The sequence below is a fragment of the Dipodomys merriami genome, unplaced genomic scaffold, assembly GCF_024711535.1.
Source record: "Dipodomys merriami isolate MVZ:Mamm:240054 unplaced genomic scaffold, mDipMer1.0.p SCAF_85, whole genome shotgun sequence".
Lineage (NCBI taxonomy): Eukaryota > Metazoa > Chordata > Mammalia > Rodentia > Heteromyidae > Dipodomys > Dipodomys merriami.
Window position 1 is genome coordinate 4,057,906 of NW_027206457.1, and position 18,145 is coordinate 4,076,050.

An 18,145-nucleotide genomic window follows, 5' to 3' on the forward strand; every position below is an offset into this window, starting at 1 on the left:
GCTTCATTCTAAGCCTCTTTGAGAAAAACGAACATTGTCAATGCCAGAAAGGATGGTCTTCTGAGGCTAACAGGCAGGTTTCTTCTTCTCTCTTCTTCCTTCCTTCCTCTCCTTTCCTCTCTCCTTAGAGTGCTTCCTCTCCTCTCCTCTTTCTTTTCCCTCCCTCCTGCCCTTTTTTTTTTTTTTTTTTTTTGTGGAAGTAGAAATCAAACTTAGAATTTCTTCATAATTTTTTTAATAAATTAAAAATAACTATTTTCTAATCTAGTATATCTATAAACCCTAAATGTATTTTGGGGACTAACATTTTTGAAGTATCCATTATTTTTTAAGTATATATTTTATTAATGGGATAATATAGCTGAAATACTGTACAGAGGGGTTATGGTTACATGAGTAAGGTAATGAGTATATTTCCTATCGAGCATTGTTACCTCCTCCTTTGTTTTTCCCCTACTATCCCTTCCCTCCCCACCTCCCCAACTCCTCCCCTTCCCCCCACCCACAAGTTGTAAAGTTCGTTTTCAACATAGTGTCTTGTACATCTCATTGTTACAATGGGTCAGCATGTATCCTTATTTAAGCATTTTGTTATTTCCCTTCCCCTCCCCAAATTAGAAAAATGTATATACAAGATGCAGGGCACCGACATCAAATACAGTGAAAAAAGGGGGGGGGCTATACCGTGGGGGAAGAACATACGAAAGAAACAAAAAACTCACATAGTACATTTTAAATACATTAAAAACAATAGCAAGAAAGAAAAAAACCACTTGTGTCCTTATCTTGGGGTTCATTTCACTTAACAACATCTTATATGGTCAAATGTACATAGCTTTTGACCTTTTCTGCTTTACTGCAAATAAGGGAAATCATGGGACCTATGTTTATTTGGGCCTGGCTTACTTCACTTAATATAATTTTTTCCAAGTCTTTCCATTTCCTAACAAATGGGGTAATGTCATTCTTTCTGATGGAGGCATAGAATTCCATCGTGTATATATACCACATTTTCTTGATCCATTCATCTACTGAGGGGCATCTGGGTTGGTTCCATATCTTAGCTTTGGTAAATAAGGCTGCAATAAACATAGTCGTGCTGGTAGCTTTAGTGTGGTCTTGTTTGTGAACATTTGGGTAAATGCCCAAAAGTGGGATTAGCTGCTTTTTTTTTTTTTTTAGTTGGTCGTGGGGTTTGAACTCTGGACTTGGACACTGTTCCTCAGGTCTTCAGCTCAAGGCGAGTACTCTACCGTTTGAGCTACAGTGCCACTTCCGGTTTATTGGAGGTAAGTCTCACAGACTTTCCTTGCCTTGGGCTGTCTTTGAACCGTGATCCTTAGATCTCAGCCTCCTGAGTAGCTAGGATTACAGGCATGAGCCACTGGCGCCCGGCTTTTTTTTTTTTTTAAGTGACCCATACAATTATTTTTATGTCAACAGTAATTTAAGCTATCAATATACTTTGAACTCAATAAATACTGTAATCTTGTGTGTGTGTGTGTCTGTGTGTGTTGGTACTGGGGCCTGAACTCACGGCCTCAAGCTCTCACTTGGCATTTTCCATACCTCCAGTTTTGTTTCTTTTGTTTTTGTTTTTGTTTTGTTTTTTGCTGTTTGGTTGGAGATAGGAGTCTCACAGACATGTATATCCGGGATGGCTTACAATCATGAGCCTCAGGTCTCAGCCTAGGATCATGGGCATAGCTGCCAATATCTGGAGAACTGAATGAATTTATTTGTAAACTTAAATAGCAAAACCAAATGCAAGAAAGAAAAAACAGAATTTATATTACCACCAAGGAAATATAAAAACCCAGAAAAACTGGTATCAAATGCTTTTAATATAGGAAAAAAAATCTATTGAGGGATAAAAAGGATTTAAGTAGGCTCTGGTAGGAGAAAAATGTCAAAATAGTAAATCTACTCTGTCATCCTCTCTTCACTGGAAATTATTTCTGTTGGAGAACAAATAATGTTTACAGTAATACTTAGCAATTATTAATAAGTACTTCAAAGTTTAGTTTTCTTATAAACCTGTGAAGTATATAAAGTTTACTATTTGATTGACAGTATTGAGAAGTACATTATTTCATCAACTATAAAAAAGTCCCATTTTTTCCAAAGTTAGGCAAAGACATGCACAAGTAATGAACATCAAAAAACACTAATATAGGCTGTGATATCAGCAAGATGGCAGAATTGAAAAAAATAGTGACATTTTTAACATAAATGGGAAATACTAAAATTCACAGGGAATTACAGAAGAACTCAAATTAGCCAAAGCAATCTTGAACAATGAGACTAAAGAGCATCATCTGCCTGATTCTGAGTTATTTTACAAACTCCAGTAATTAGAAAGTGTGTTTCAGTACACAAAAGCAGACACCCAAACCAACAGAAAAAATAGCTCAGATATAAACTCACATACGCATGATCAACTTTCAATAAGCCACCAAAAGTGTTCAATAGGCAAAGAGCAATCTCTGAATAAATGTTCATCTATAGTAAAAATTTGCACAAGCTTTTTAGGAAACAACTGGACTAAAACTGAAATGTTATTTTGTTGGCCTACCAGTTGTACTTTTATTCCAAGGAAGTTCCACCATGAGTTCCAAATAATTTCTAGTCAGAGCATACTCTGGCATCGACTGAGGCATTTTTTTGAGTCTGTGGGGAAGAATACAAAACAGACATGTTCAAGAACATAAAGTTCCATACAACAGAAAAATCAAATCAAGCATTATGCATATCATGCATATTTATAAACAAATCTGAAAATTTTTGTGGTGTTTTTTTTTTTTTTTTTTTTTGGTGATTTGGAGATAAAAATCTCATAGACTTTCCTGACTGGGCTGGCTTCGAACATCAACCGTCAGATATCAGCCTCCTATGTAGCTCAAATTACAGGTGTCCAGTCGGAGAAAAGCTTTTAACTAGCTAGTTAATAAAAATAATTTGTGTCCGCATTTTACACCTACAATCATCAGGAGGCTGAGATGTGAGGATAGAAGTTTGAAGCCAGGACAGGCATGAAAGCTTATGAGCCTCATATTCAATTAACTATCAAAAAGCTGGAAATGGTGCTGTGGCTCAAGTGGTCGAGCATCAGCCTTGAGTGAAAAAGCTAAGAGCCAGTGCCTAGTTGCCCAGGCTCTGAGTTCAATATCTAGCCAGTACACACACACTCACATATACAATACACACATGAGCATAAACACATATACATACACACACACACATTGCAATATAAAGGAACAATGGCATTCTAACTAAAGTTATGCAAATAACTATATGTCTTTTTGTTAAAAATGCACACTGACTTTTTCCTGTACAAAGAGATACCTACAGTTATTATTCTCTGCCATTTATAATCTAAAGAAAAATAAAAACCAGAGCTGAAGAAGTAGCTCAGTGGTAGACACATGCCTAGAATGCTCTGGGTTTCACTCCTAGCACCACAAACAAAAGAAAAAAATTCAGTGTAAGTGAAGATACAAAAATAACTGAATAAACACAACATCTAAACAAGGAAGCATGGTCTATTATTCTAGACAATGAAAAGAAAGCTAGAACAATTAAGCCTGATAGAAAATGGTAGATGTAGATGGAAATGGTATGTCTCCTCAGCACTTAAGATTATAGCTGGAGATGTGGCTCAAGTGGTATAACACCAGATGAACAAGCAAGGAAATGCTGCAAGTGTGAGGCCAAGTTCAAACCCAGTACTGACAAAAAAAAGGTTACTGAAAGTACTTTGAATTAGGATTAGAATGAATTCAAATGTTTTAATAGCTGGTAGGGTGACATCTGCTTATAATCTCAGCACTTGGGGCAAGTCTTCAGGTTAAAGCCAGCCTAAACTATACACAGAGACCCTGTCTCAAAAACTCTGTAAATAAAATTTTAAAAAGTTTAATAATTAGTGTCTCCTGGGAAGTAAAGAAAAAAGCAGAAAGCATTCCACAAAGGCATAAGCCATCAGGAAAGCCATAAAAAGAAAGAAAAGTTTTCAATAGGCCAGAGCAGTCTACATATAGATTAAACATAAGAAAAAGAAAGATCAGAAAACATATCATTAACAGTTCAGCTTTCAGCTTGATATCCAAAGTAGCAGAATCAAGTCTCCATAAGCATCAGTTTTTAACCTTAATGAACACTAATGAATTAATGTCTTCTGTAATTTACCTTTTTATCTCTTTGACACAGACTTTATGGGCCTGTTCTGGCATATTGGATGTTTTTATTTTTTTTTCTAGCATGACGATATCATCATTATCTTCATCCTCATCTTCATCTTCTAAAATACCAGGGATATGTGTAATCCTCCTAATAGGACGTATTGCTATAACCTAAACAGAAAAAAACTGTGTGTCAAGTTAAAGTAGAAATAAAGTACCCAAGTACAAGTAAGGTTATAATTGGTATAGAATATACATCTTTAAGGCTATGATATATATCTTTTGAAAATGAAACTCAGAATAATTAAAAGGCAGATGAAGCCTTCCCCCACCCCTTGCTGGCCGCTAACCTGAGCCAAACCATGGCTTGGCCCAGCCTGGGGCTGCTGGAGACCCCAGAACCACAATGGATTGTCTGCAAAATACCAGCTCAGAAGACTCCCAAGGTGCCGGTGCCAGACCTGGTGATTATGAACAGAGAAACCTCAGAGCTTGGAACCTGCATAGAGACCCTTCCCCCACCCCTCACCGGCGGAGCAGCCCTGCACCATCCACCAAAACCACCCAGCCTGTCAGCCCTGGTGGGGGGAACCCCAGAGCTATAGGGGTCCATCTGCAGAACACCAGTGCAGAAGACTGATCTTCTGCCAGTGCTTATCTGGAGAGTACAAACAGAGACAGAAACCTCAGAGCTCAGAACCTGCATGAAGACCCCTCCCTCACCCCTCGCCGGTGTAGTAGCTCTGGGCCATCCCACCAAAGCTGCCCAGCCCTCCAGAACCACAGTGGTTTGTAGGAAGCCAGTACAAAAAAGGCCCGCAGCGACAACCAGGACAGCACAAACAGAGGCAGAGATGGTGTGAAACACAGACTCAGAGCCATCACCACCACCCGGCCCAGCCCATAATCATCCCAATGGTACTCGGAGCATGGTGACAGTGACCTACAGTGCACAGAAACAGTGATCTGCCACAGCACCGCTGGACAGCTCCCAACCAGTTCCAGGATAAGTGAGTACCCCACAGGGGACAACCTACCCCACCAAGGGAGACTAGTGCTGGCGGTAACCCCCAGAGCTTGACCTAGACCCCTCCCCCTACCACCTGGACCACAGGTCCCACTAAAACTGGGAACTGTACAAGTGCCCCACCAGCCCGTGGAGCACACCCAGCCCGCCAGGCTTGACCAAGAGCACCCCTGGGAGGCAGTAGGAATGATCAAGCAGGGAACCTGGAACAAAACCAACAGGCCATAGCAGCCAGCAGCCGAAGAAATCCTAACTGCATGCTCTGGGTGGGAAACCCAGCAGCACAGTCCCACCAGAGCTGCATAACCCACCTGTCCCGACTGAAGTCCACCCTCAGCAGAGGGTGGAAAGCAGGGAACCGCATCTGCCAGGATCTGTTCCCATAACAGCAAAAGACCTATGTGTCCAGGGCGGGAGAACCAGAAGTCCAAATCTCACCAATGCCTGACCTGTGTATCTCGGGCTGGGGATTGGACAGCTCAGGCCGCCAGCACCTGATTATAGTCAGGAGCTCAGCGGACTACAGCAATCTGGTCTTGTCAAGAGCACCCCTAGGAGGGAGCACCAACAGTCTAGGCTGCAGGCGGGAACTGCCTGTGATCTCCAGCAGACAGCTGAGAGTCCTTCCTACATGGGTCAGACTAGCAGCTGGAGGTCAGCCTCCCCTCTCCCCCACCAACAGAACCGAGACTGGGTAAAAAGTCTCTCAGCCAACCCAGGGCCAAGAGCGAGCTTCATCAATTGACCTAGGAACCAATCCAGAAACAAGCAAAGACAGTCACCTATTGACTAAAACAGTCAGAGTTTGGGAATGGTCTCCAATAATCCCTGAATCTCCATGTGAAAATCACAACAAAAAAAATCACAAGATTTTGTGATTGGCTTGCCAAGACAGCAAGCCACCTCCAAAGGCCAGCAGCCACCCATGGAAGAGTCCCAGTGGAAGCAAAACAGAAATAGAAGAGTTGATGACTCAAGAATTAAAGTGAGAATAGATCAGAAATTTAAGAATGAAGAAATGAATTATCAAAAAAGATACAGGCTTTCAAACAAGAGAGGCATTCAAAAGTAGATTCAGTACACACCTTGCTAAGAGATGAGATTCATATTCTGAAAATGGACGTAGAAGTCATAAATGGTGCAATTTCCTCCATACAAACCACAATGGAAGCCATAGTTAACAAAGTGACTCAAATGGAAATTAGAGTATTAGGTATAGAAGACAAAATGCAGTAACTGGAAAAAAAAAGTCTCAGATATGGAAAAAACAAACTATGCCAAAGGGAAGTCGAAGAACAAGCTGACAGTGTCAAGAAATTTAACCTTGGTATAATCCGGTGGACAAAGGTGAGGAACACCAGAATAAAGGAATGCGACACTTAATCAGAATCACTGAAAATTTTCCCAATCTTAAAAGAGAAAATCTTACCTACATAACAGTAGCACACAGAACAACAAGCAGGAGGAACACTTCTAGGCACATACAGTAAAAATGATAGTTCTGAATAATAATCTTGCACACAGCAAAAAACAAAGAAGGAGCTATATTATAATGAGAAAAAAATTCAGAATTACTGAAGATCTCTCCACACAGACACTGAATGCAAAGAAAGCCTGGGAAAGTACCATTCAAGCCCTGAGAACCAATAACTGCCAACGCAGACTGGTATACCCTGCAAAGCTAGCATTCACATTCAATGGAGAAACTAAAATTTGTAATAGTAAAGAAAAACTAAATGAATTCATAAATAATAATCCAGCCCTTCAAAGAATATTAAAAGGGGGAATACAACCTGAAGAAAACAATCAGGTGGGCTTCAGTGGCTCATGCCTGTAATCCTAACTACTCGGGAGGCTGAGATCTGAGGATCAGGGTTCAAAGCCAGCCTGGGCAGGAAAGTCTGTCAGACTCTTATCTCCAATAAACCACTCAGAAAACTGGAAGTGGCACTGTGGCTCAAGTGGTAGGGCGCTAGCTTTGAGCTGAAGAGCTGAGGGACAGCACCCAGGCCCAGAGTTCAAGCCCTATGACTGACCCCCCCCCCCAAAAAAAGAAAACAATCAAGATCAGGGATCTACATCAGATAGATATCACTAGAAGTCCAACTTAGTAAGCACAGGAGGAAAGGAAAGAAGAAAAACTTAGGAAGGCAGGAAAATGACAGGAAACACAATGCATCTCTCTATAATAACAATAAATATTAACAGGCTCAATTCACCAATCAAAAGAAAAAGATTAGATCAGAAAACAAGGTCCATCCATTTGTTGCCTTCAAGAGACCCATCTCGCAGCCAGACAAACTCCGAGTGAAGGGATGGAGGAAGATCTACCATGCAAATGCTCCTAACAAGAAGGCAGGAGTTGCGATCCTGATATTTTGACAAAATAAACTTGTCATTAAAATCAATACAAAAAGACAAACAAGGATACTACATATTACTACAGGGAACAATCCCTGAAGAGGATATCACCATTACCAACTTATACTCCCCAAACATTGGTGCACCCAAGTATGTTAAGCAAATACTCTCAAATTTCCAGAATAAAATAGATCCAAATACAATAATATTAGGAGACTTTAATACTCCACTCTCACCAAAGGACAGGTCTACCAACCAGAGGACTGGCAAAGAAGCCTCTGAATTAAATAATGCCATATCTTAAGAATTAATTAACATCTACTGAGTTTTTCACCAACAACACATTCTTCTCAGTAGCCCATGGAACTTTCTCTAAAATAAACCAGATCATAATTCATACAAGGAATATAAGCAAATACAAGAGGATTGACATAATCCCCTGTATTCTATCCAGCCACAGTGGAATCAAGCTAGTTCCCAATAACAAAGCATACCATAGAAATTACTCAAATACATGGAAATTGAACAACTCACTTCTGAACAACATCTGGGTTACAGAAGAAATTAAAGAAGAAATTAAAAAGTTCCTACAATTCAATGAAAATGAATACACATCACAAAGAAACCTGTGGGACACAGCAAAAGTAGTCCTGAGGGGCAGATTTATTGCTCTCAGGGCACACATCAAAAAAATAGAGACAGACCAAGTAATCTCATGTTGTAACTAAAACTACTAGAAAATCATGAACCTAAAGTTACTAGATGGACTAAGATAACCAAAATAAGAGCTGAAATTAATGAGATAGAGACTAAGAAACAATAAAATAAAACAAAATCCATAAAATTGATGGACCTCTAGTAGATTAACTAAAAAAAGAAGAAAAGAAATACAAATCAATAAGGGATGCCATGAGAAAAATTACAACAAATATCCAAGACATCCAAACAATTATAAAGAACATTTCAGTTGTATTGTCAAAGCTCATAGAATTCACAAACTTTATAGACCATGGTAATGACAATTTGCCTTGTGAAGGTTAAAATGGGTTTGTGACTTTAACTAAGTATCACTACTCCACAATACTGTGAAATATGGGAAATATATGTAATCACCTAATTAGGATATATAATGCTGAAATTGCATTTGAATAAAAAATATGGTTAATTCAAAGGCAAGACACCAGTGAGCTGAGCAGAATGATGCCTTAGCCTTGACTGAACAGAATCAACACGTGTTTGACAGATGTTTACACAGATTTTGTAAAGGGCTTAGTTCTTTTTCACCTGAGATATTAGAAGATAGCCATATTTTTAAAAAAAATTAATGTTTTTTTCTCTATTGGATTTGTGCTTATAAGTGCAGAAAATCTTTAACTGGACAATCAGAGAATAATAGGAAGGGCCTTCTCACACAAATCCATACTTCATATTTACTCTATGTTTTCAAACTGATGACACCTTTTTCTCTTCTAAAGAATTTAAATCTAACCCTGCTTCTGTTTCTCTAGAGTAATTTCACTCAGCACTGCTACAGTAGGAAGTGGATCCCCTAAACATCCCCAATGAGAGTGATGTGAGCTCATTTTTCTCTTTATAAAAATCTGTTTGAAAGTGCTAAGATGTTAAATGTGAATGTTTTACTTTTTCTTACTGAAGATTTGTTACAGGATAGTTGGGGGGGGGGGGGGAAGGAGTGCAAAAATAAATAAATAAAAATAAAGAACTATTTCCAGACTATCTCACTAAGGAAGGAATACCTAGCAGAAATGGATGACTTTTTTAGAGAAATGCAAATTGCTCAAACTGCACCAAAGAAATAAATCAATTAAATAAGCCAAAATCTTACAATGAGATAAAGGAAGCAATCAGAAGTCTTCCAACAAGGAAAAGCCTAGGATCACATGGATTCTCTATGGAATTCTATAAGACCTTTAAAGAGGAACTAATAACCATACTCCTCAAACTCTTCCAAGAAGTAGAAACAGAGGGAGCTATCCCATACTCATTCTTTTTTTTTTTTTTTCAAACTCATTCTATGAAGCCAGTATCACACTCATCCCCAAACCAGGCAAAGACCCAACAAAAAAGAGAACTACAGACCAATCTCCTTGATGAGCACAGATGCAAAGTTCCTCAATAAAATTTTAGCCAGCAAAATCCAGAAATATATCCAAAAAAATCATACATTATGATCAAGTAGGCTTCATCCCAGAGATGCAGGGATGGTTTAACATACGTAAATCAATAAATGTAATCCATCACATCAACAGATGTCAAGAACCATGATTATCTCCATTGACATGGAAAAGGCTTTTTATAAAATACAACATTCATTCATGCTAAAAGCTCTGGAGAAAACAGGAGTAGAGGAACATTCCTTAAAACAATAAAAGCCATATACGACAGACCAACAGCCAATATTATACTTAATGGGGAAAAATTACAACCAATTCCTCTAAAAATAGGAACAAGGCAAGGATGCCCACCGTCACCACTCCTCTTCAATACAGTTCTGGAATCCTTAGCCAGAGCAATAAGGCAAGAAAAAGACATTAAAGGGATCCACATAGGGAAGGAAGAAATTAAACTATCCCTTTTTCAGATGACATGATATTATACCTTCATGATCCCAAAAACTCCGCCCTCAAATTCTTAGAACTTATAAACCACTTCAGCAAAGTAGTAGGATACAAATTAACCTACAAAAATCAGCTGCCATTCTGTACACCAACAACATACAAGCAGAAAGGGAAATCAAAGAAACAACCCCATTCACAATAACCTCAAAAAATATTTAGGAATTAACCTAACCAAAGATGTAAAGGAACTATTTAATGAAAACTTTAAAAACTTAAAGAAATCACAGAGGACACCAGGAAATGGAAAGACTTTCCATGGTCTTGGATAGGCAGACTTAATAAAGCGAAAATTGCCATACTACCAAAATTGATATACAAATTCAATGCAATTCCCATTAAAATCCCAATGACGTACTTTACTGAAATAGAGAAAACAATCCAAAAGTTCACGTGGAACAACAAAAGACCTAGAATAGCCAAAGCAATTCTAGGCAAAACAAAAACAAAAAAACAACACGGGAGGGATCACGATACTGGACTAAAAACCCTACTATAGCCATAATAACAAAGATAGCTTGGTATTGGCAGAAAAACAGACCCAAAGACCAATGGAATAGATTAGAAGATACAGAAATAAAACCACACGCCTACAGCCAGTTGATATTTGACAAAGGAGCCAAAGACATACAGTGGAAGAAGCATAGCCTCTTTACTGGTGCTAGGAAAACTGGGCAGCCAAATGCAGGAAACTAGAGTGGACCTCAGCTTGTCACTATGCACTAACATCAACCCAAAATAGATTATAAAGATTTCAACATCAAACCTGAAACTCTGAAACTACTTCAGGACAGAGTAGGAGAGACATTTGAACTCATAGGCACAGGAAGGAACTTCTTGAACAGAGTCTCAGGGTCACAGCAAATTGGAAAAAGACTCGACAAATGGGACTACCTTAAAATAAAAAGTTTCTGCACAGCTTAAGACATAGCAACCAAACTAGAAAGACAGCCAACTAATTGGGAAAAAATATTTACCAGCAATATATCAGACAAGGGCCTAATATCCAGTATATACAGGGAACTCAAGAAACTAATCCCTCCCAAACCTAACAAACCAATTACTAAATGGGCAAGAGAACTATAGAGAGACTTCCCAGAAGAAGAGATAAAAATGGCAAAGAAACACATGAGGAAATGTTCATCATCCCTGGCTGTAAAGAAAATGTAAATAAAAACAACCCAGAGATACTATCTTAACCCAGTCAGAATGGCCTGCATCCTAAATTCAGCCAACAACAAATGCTGGAGGGGATGCAAAGAAAGAGGAACACTATTATACTGCTGATGGGAATGTACTCTAATACAACCACTTTGGAAAGCAGTCTGGAGGTACCTCAGAAAGCTAAATATAGACCTAACCTATGGTTCAGCCATACCACTCCTGGGCATCTATCCTGAACAACAGGAACCAGGATACAAGGACACATGTACCTCCATGTTCATTGCAGCACTGTTCACAATAGCCAGGATATGGAAATAACCCAGATGCCCCACTACAGATGAATGGATCCCAAAATTGTGGTACCTATATATAATGGAATACTATGCAGCCATTAGCAAGGACAAAATAATGGCATTCACAGAGAAATGGATGGAACTAGAAAAAAATCTTTTTTTTTTTTTTGGTTGGTCATGGGGCTTGAACTCTGGGCTGTCCCTGCGCTCCTCAGCTCAAGGTAAGCGCTCTATTGCTTGAGCCACAGCACCACTTCCTAGAAAAAATCATTTTGAGTGAGGTAAGCCAAGAGCAAAGAGACAAATGGCACATGGTCTCCCTGATATGTGGATGTTAAATACCAAATTTAAGGAGATAAGACAAAGCAAACAGGACTGGAGAAACAAAGGACCTCCACTCATCTTGCTGTATCATTACTAAATGACCCCATGCTGTTGACCACATATATGGTACATATGCACACATCTGAGGGAAACCAGTAGGAGGATACAGAATCAGAGGAAAATACACAACAGAGGGGCCCATCAGCTGCAATGAACATTGATGAAAACAAACTAAGCAATTCAAGGGCAGTGATGGGAGGGAGGGAATGAGAGGGAAAGAGGGAACAGCTAACACTAGGCAAAAGAAAAGAAATACCATCAGATATGGAAGAAATAGCTGTATTGTCAAAGCTCATAGAATTCACAAACTGTATAGAGCACAATAATGACAATTTGCCCCATGAAAGTTAGAATGTGTTTGTGACTTTAAGTATCACTATCTGACAATACTGTGAAGTTTATGTAATCACAACCACAATAAGCAAAACAAAACAAAAATAATAAAAAGAAACAAAAAAATAAAAGGCAGATGTATATATGTAGGCAGCAGAGCTTCAAAAGCACTATTAAAGAATGGACAAAATTTTTTTTGTTACATGCTTATATTAAAACTTACACAGGGGGAGGCTGCAATGCTTGGTAAGAAATGTATGCATTAGCCTGCCCATGTAATTGTAGCCCCTCTGTACAGTATGTTCTCAAATAAAATAAAATAAAATTAAAAAAAAAACTTACACAGGGGAAAAAATGAAAGAAATGCCTATTAAAAATAACTAAAAGGGGAGGGCGGGGGGAGAATGGGATGGGAAGGGGAAACAAAGGAGGAGGCTACAATGCTTGATAAGAAATGTACTCATTATCTTGCCCATGTAATTGTAACCACTCTGTACAGTATTTTAGCAAAAAAAATAAAATAAAATAAAATAACTAAAGGGGATGGAATGTGGCTTAGTGGTAAAGTGCTTGCCTAGCATGCATGAAGCCCTGGGTTTGATTCCAAGTATCACATACACAGAAAAAAGCCAGAAGTGGCACTGTGGCTCAACTGATAGAGCACTAGTCTTGAGCAAAAGCAGCTCAGGGACAGTGCCCAGGTCCTGAGTTCAAGTACCAGAGCTGACAATACTACTACTACTACTACTACTACTACTACTACTACTACTACTAATAATAATAATAATAATAACAATACACCCAAGAATTCTTTCTTTGAGTTACTACTGCAGTCACTAATCATTTTCATTTTCATTGTCACTTATCATTTGGTCACTGAAAAAAATTCCAATTTTTCTGCTATATTACAAAATCTCTCGCATCTTCAACTTTTCCATACCTGCCTCCACTAACATTGATTTCTTTCTTTGAAAATATTTTATCTCATCAATAGGCCCTAGAGTTAACTGCCACACTGTTTACTATCCCTATGATGTTCTGATTCTCCAACAAGTAGCTCTAACCACTACTTCTCCTTTCCTATCAGTTACAATGGTTCAGTTTCAGCAAACTTTGGCTTCTGTTCATGGCTTCTGTTCATCACGTTGAACATCATCATCTTTCCCAACACTAAAAGTATTTTATGTATCATTTGAATTCTTGACTCAACTTCATGAAATAACTCCAACTACTGGTAGAATAAAATGAATTTAAAGCCCTCACAAGTATTATAACCTCTGACAATTTCTGTTTAATATATAAAACATAAAAAGTAAAATAAGCAGTAGCCAATAAAAATAGAGGTTGACAATGGAATAGAATTGAAAACCCAGAAATGAACCTACAGACCTATAGCCATCTAATCTTCGATAAGGGAGCTAAAAAAATAGAATGGAAGAAAGACAGACTCTTCAGTAAATGGTGCTGCCAAAACTGGTTAAATACTTGTAGAAAACTAAAGCTAGATCCTTATATATCAACTCCAAATGGATCAAAGACCTCGGAGTCAAAGCAGACACTCTGAAAACATTACAGGATGGAATAGGAGAAACCCTAGGTCTCCTTGGCACAGGCCGAAATTTTCTTAATAGAGACCCAGAAACACAACAAATCAAAGAAAGGTTGGACAAATGGGATTGCATGAAGTTGCAGAGCTTCTGCAGGGCAAATGACATAGCTAGCAAGATCAATAGAAAGCCCATGGATTGGGAGAAGATCTTCACTAGCCATACAATGGACAAGGGTCTCATATCTAAAATATACTTGGAACACAAAAAATTAAATCCCCCAACAACAAATCCTCAAAGAAACAACTGCCCAATAAATAAGTGGGCGAAAGACTTAAAGAGAAACTTCTCTGAAGAAAGAAGGATGGCCAATAGACACATGAAGAAATGCTCAACCTCCCTAGCCAGAAAAGAAACGCCAATCAAAACAACATTGAGATACCACCTCACCCCAATTAGAATGGCAAAAATCAAGAACTCTAACAACAACAGATGCTGGAGGGGATGTGGACAGAAGGGAACCTTACTTCATTGTTGGTGGGAGTGTAAACTTGTTCAACCACTTTGGAAAGCAGTATGGAGGTTCCTCAAAAGACTTCACATAGAGCTCCCCTATGACCAGCAATCCCACTTTTGGGCATTTACCCAAATGTTTACAAACAAGACCACACTAAAGCTACCAGCACAACTATGTTTATTGCAGCATTATTTACTTTAGCTAAGATATGGAACCAACCCAGATGCCCCTCAGTAGATGAATGGATCAAGAAAATGTGGTATCTATACACAATGGAATTCTATGCCTCCATCAGAAAGAATGACATTGCCCCATTTGTTAGGAAATGGAAAGGCTTGGAAAAAATTATATTAAGTGAAGTAAGCCAAGCCCAAAGAAACATAGGTCCCATGGCTTCCCTTATTTGCAATATCTAGTATATGTATGAGTCAAGCAGAAAAGGTCAGATAATGTGATGTTAGGAAAATGAACCCTTAGATATGTATTTAAATGTTTTTTTTTCTTTCATGCATTTGTTTCTAACGCATTTATAAGATTATCTCTTTGTTGCTTTGTATGTCCCTCCCCCACAGTATAACCCCTGCTTTCACTATATTTGATGTCGGTATAATGTGTGGACAAGGGGAAAAACAAGTCGTTTAAGGATACAGGTGGACCTGTTGCAACAATGAGAAGTACAAGTTGTCATGTAGAAAACGAGCTTTACAACTTTGGTGTGGGGGGGAGGATTGGGTGGGGGGCGGGGGGAGGCTGGGAAGGGATGTGAAAGGTAAACCAAGGAGGAGGCTGCAATGCTTGATAAGAAATGTACTCATTATCTTGCCCATGTAATTGTAACCCCTCTGTACAGTATGTTCACACACACACACAAAAATATATATATATATATATATATATATATATATATATATAGGTTGACTTAAGTGGCAAAGTACCTGACTGCCTAGCAAGAACAAGAACCTGAGTTCAAATCTCTGTACTACCGAAGAGAAAAAAATGAATCTAAAGAAATAATGTCAGGTATAGAAGGAATAAAACCAGGAATACCAAATACAAACTTTTGTTCTTATGCAAGTCATTAGCAGATAAAACAAATATAATTATGTTTTAGCAATAAAATATGTTTTAAAGAAAATACTTTATTGGGGCTGGGAAGGTGGCTCAGTGGTAGAGCACTTGCCTTGCATGCCAGAGGCCCTGGGTTCGATTCCTCAGCACCACATAAGCAAAAAGAAAAAAGCCAGAAGTGGCGCTGTGGCTCAAGTGGTAGAGTGCTAGCCTTGAGCTAAAGAGCTGAGGGACAGCGCCCAGGCCCAGAGTTTAGGCCCCACGACCGGACCCCCCCAAAAAAATCACATGATATTGGGAAACAGCTCACATTATGAATATTCTACCAGGAGGAAGTGGCACCACATAAGCAAAAAAGAAAAAAAGCCGAAGTGGCACTGTGGCTCAAGTGGTAGAGCACTAGCCTTGAGCTGAAGAGCTGAGGGAAAGCGCCCAGGCCCAGAGTTCAATTCCCACAACTGACCAAAAAAAAAAAATTACTAGTCATGAATAATATACTAAGAAACATAAAAAAGGAAAGAAAGGAAAAAAACCCTTTTGTTTCTACAGAAGCTCTGAGTTTATATTCTTGGAATGACATTATTCCATTGAAAACATCAGTAATAGGAAGCTTCATTTGAGCAATCCCATGAGCAAATATTAATAAGACATATATAAAATAATGCAATTCAACTCTTGCCACCACCCCGGCAATCATGACAACATTTTGGAGAAGTGTTTTGCTTGCAAAAATGGGTTAAGCTGTAAGCTTGGCCTGAAGCTCCATCTCAGCAGCCCATTTGAGTGCAACATCAACTAGAAGCTGAAATCCACTAAAATCCTGGTTCAGGTCAGGCAGAGTAGGGGATGGAGCATTGAAAAGACCACTCTGTATGTGTGTATTATTACAAGCATCTTCTGGGTACATGAGTGAGGTGTCTGTGAAACTTCTGGCTGCTATCTGCTGGATATCTGTGCTATGTCCTACACCAACTGACTGGCAGAGAGCAAGAGGCTTGTCCTTCAATGCAGTCACAGTGGTATGGCAGATCATGGATGGACAAGCCAAAAATGATCCCAGGGATGAGGGTTTCAGAGACAGTGATTTCCCTACCAGAGTTAGGTTAGGTCCAGCTGTGCAGGAATGAAATGGGCTTTCCTCTAGAGCTAGCATGAACTTTTTGATGCCATGGCAATCTCCACAGAGCTGGTTCCAGAAATTTTGGCTCCATGGCGGGAGATTGTGAACTAATTAGGATCTTTGCCATCCTTCCTCAGAATGTCTGGAAGAAGCCTGGGGTGGGCATTGATGAACCAGTTACACACCTAGGGTGTGGACAGGTGTGTCTGTTGGGACAGTAGTGCTTTTTCTTGCTCAGAAGGATAGGCATTATATCCGTGCTCATAGAACCAGTCTCATAGAATCTTAATAGACTCCCTGAGCAGGTTGCCCCGCCTTCTCCTCTTGCCTGAGCCAGTTGAAGAAGAGAGGTCCAGAGGGATGTCCATGCTGCCCTCATCCTCGGTCTCACTGCCAAGTGCTGCATAAACACCTTTTTTGCTTTTCATTCTGAAACTCCCCTCCCAGACTGAGGCAATCCTGGGGTCTTGAGGGACTAGGAGTGAGGGACTAGGAGGAGGACAAGTGATCGTCCTTCTTCACTGACAACTTTCCTGTAACTTACAGGACGTGCTGCAGCAGTAATTGCTAAACAAGGCGCTCAGATCCCAGGCTCCTGCTCCTGGGGCAGAATTCAAGTGACACTTAGGCTTCCTCCAGTTGGGATCTTTGGGCAGGGGGCTGGGGGCTCTCCACGCCCAACTCACTCCCCTCCCCACCCCCCTCGTTTGTTCCTTCCTCCTGAACAGTGCACCAATAAAACATTTTTAATCATAAAAAACTAAAAATGAAAAATTTGAAGTGAGGTTTGAAAAGTACATCAATAAACGTCAAAAGTACATTAATGGTAGTACATTCTAGTAATCCTAGTACTTGGTAAAGTGAGAAAAAAGGATCCATTTAAGACTAGCCTAACATTTGCAGGGAAATGGATGGAGCTAGAAGGAATCATGCTGAGCGAGGTAAGCCAAGAGCAAGGAGACAAATGGTACATGGTCTCCCTGATAAGTGAATGCTAAATCCAAAATGTTAGGTGATACTACAAAACTAACAGGACTTAAGAAACAAAGAACTCCCACTCATCGGGTCGAACCACTTCTAAATATCCCCATGCTGCTGATCACATGTATGGTGTATAACATGTGTACACCGTTATATGTTATAGACTGTGATAGACAATTTGCTCCAGGAAAGTTAGAATGAGTTTGTGACTTTAAATGAGCATCACTATCCCACAATACTGTGAAATTTGGGAAATTATGTAATCACAATTAAAAAAAAAAAACTTCGGGGAAGGTAGGGAGGGAAGGGATGGTAGGGGGAAAACAATGGAGGGGGTAATAACAATGCTCAATAGGAAGTGTACTCATTACCTTGCTCATGTAACTGTAACCCTCTGTATAGTATCTTTACAATAAAAAAAAATAATAAGACTAGCCTAAGTTTCATAGCTATTTGTCTCAAAAAAAATATACATCAATGATTTTATTGTTGAGAAAAAGAAAACATTTGAATGCAATTAAAGGGAGACCATT

At 39.2% G+C, this 18,145-nt stretch overlaps 1 protein-coding gene and 1 pseudogene across 2 annotated transcripts in view; both read right to left on the minus strand.

The window, feature by feature from the left end:
* Lonp2 (lon peptidase 2, peroxisomal) overlaps positions 1-18,145 on the minus strand; it is a 100,062-nt gene that overhangs the window by 65,823 nt on the left and 16,094 nt on the right. For both annotated transcript variants that reach the window (XM_070011919.1, XM_070011920.1), the window contains 2 exons: positions 4,189-4,352; positions 2,576-2,670 (listed from right to left, as the gene is read on the minus strand). In XM_070011919.1, coding sequence (XP_069868020.1) covers positions 2,576-2,670; positions 4,189-4,352 — 259 coding nt within the window. The remainder of the gene's footprint in view (positions 1-2,575; positions 2,671-4,188; positions 4,353-18,145) is intronic.
* LOC138820225 (homeobox protein TGIF1 pseudogene) lies at positions 16,248-17,061 on the minus strand (annotated as a pseudogene).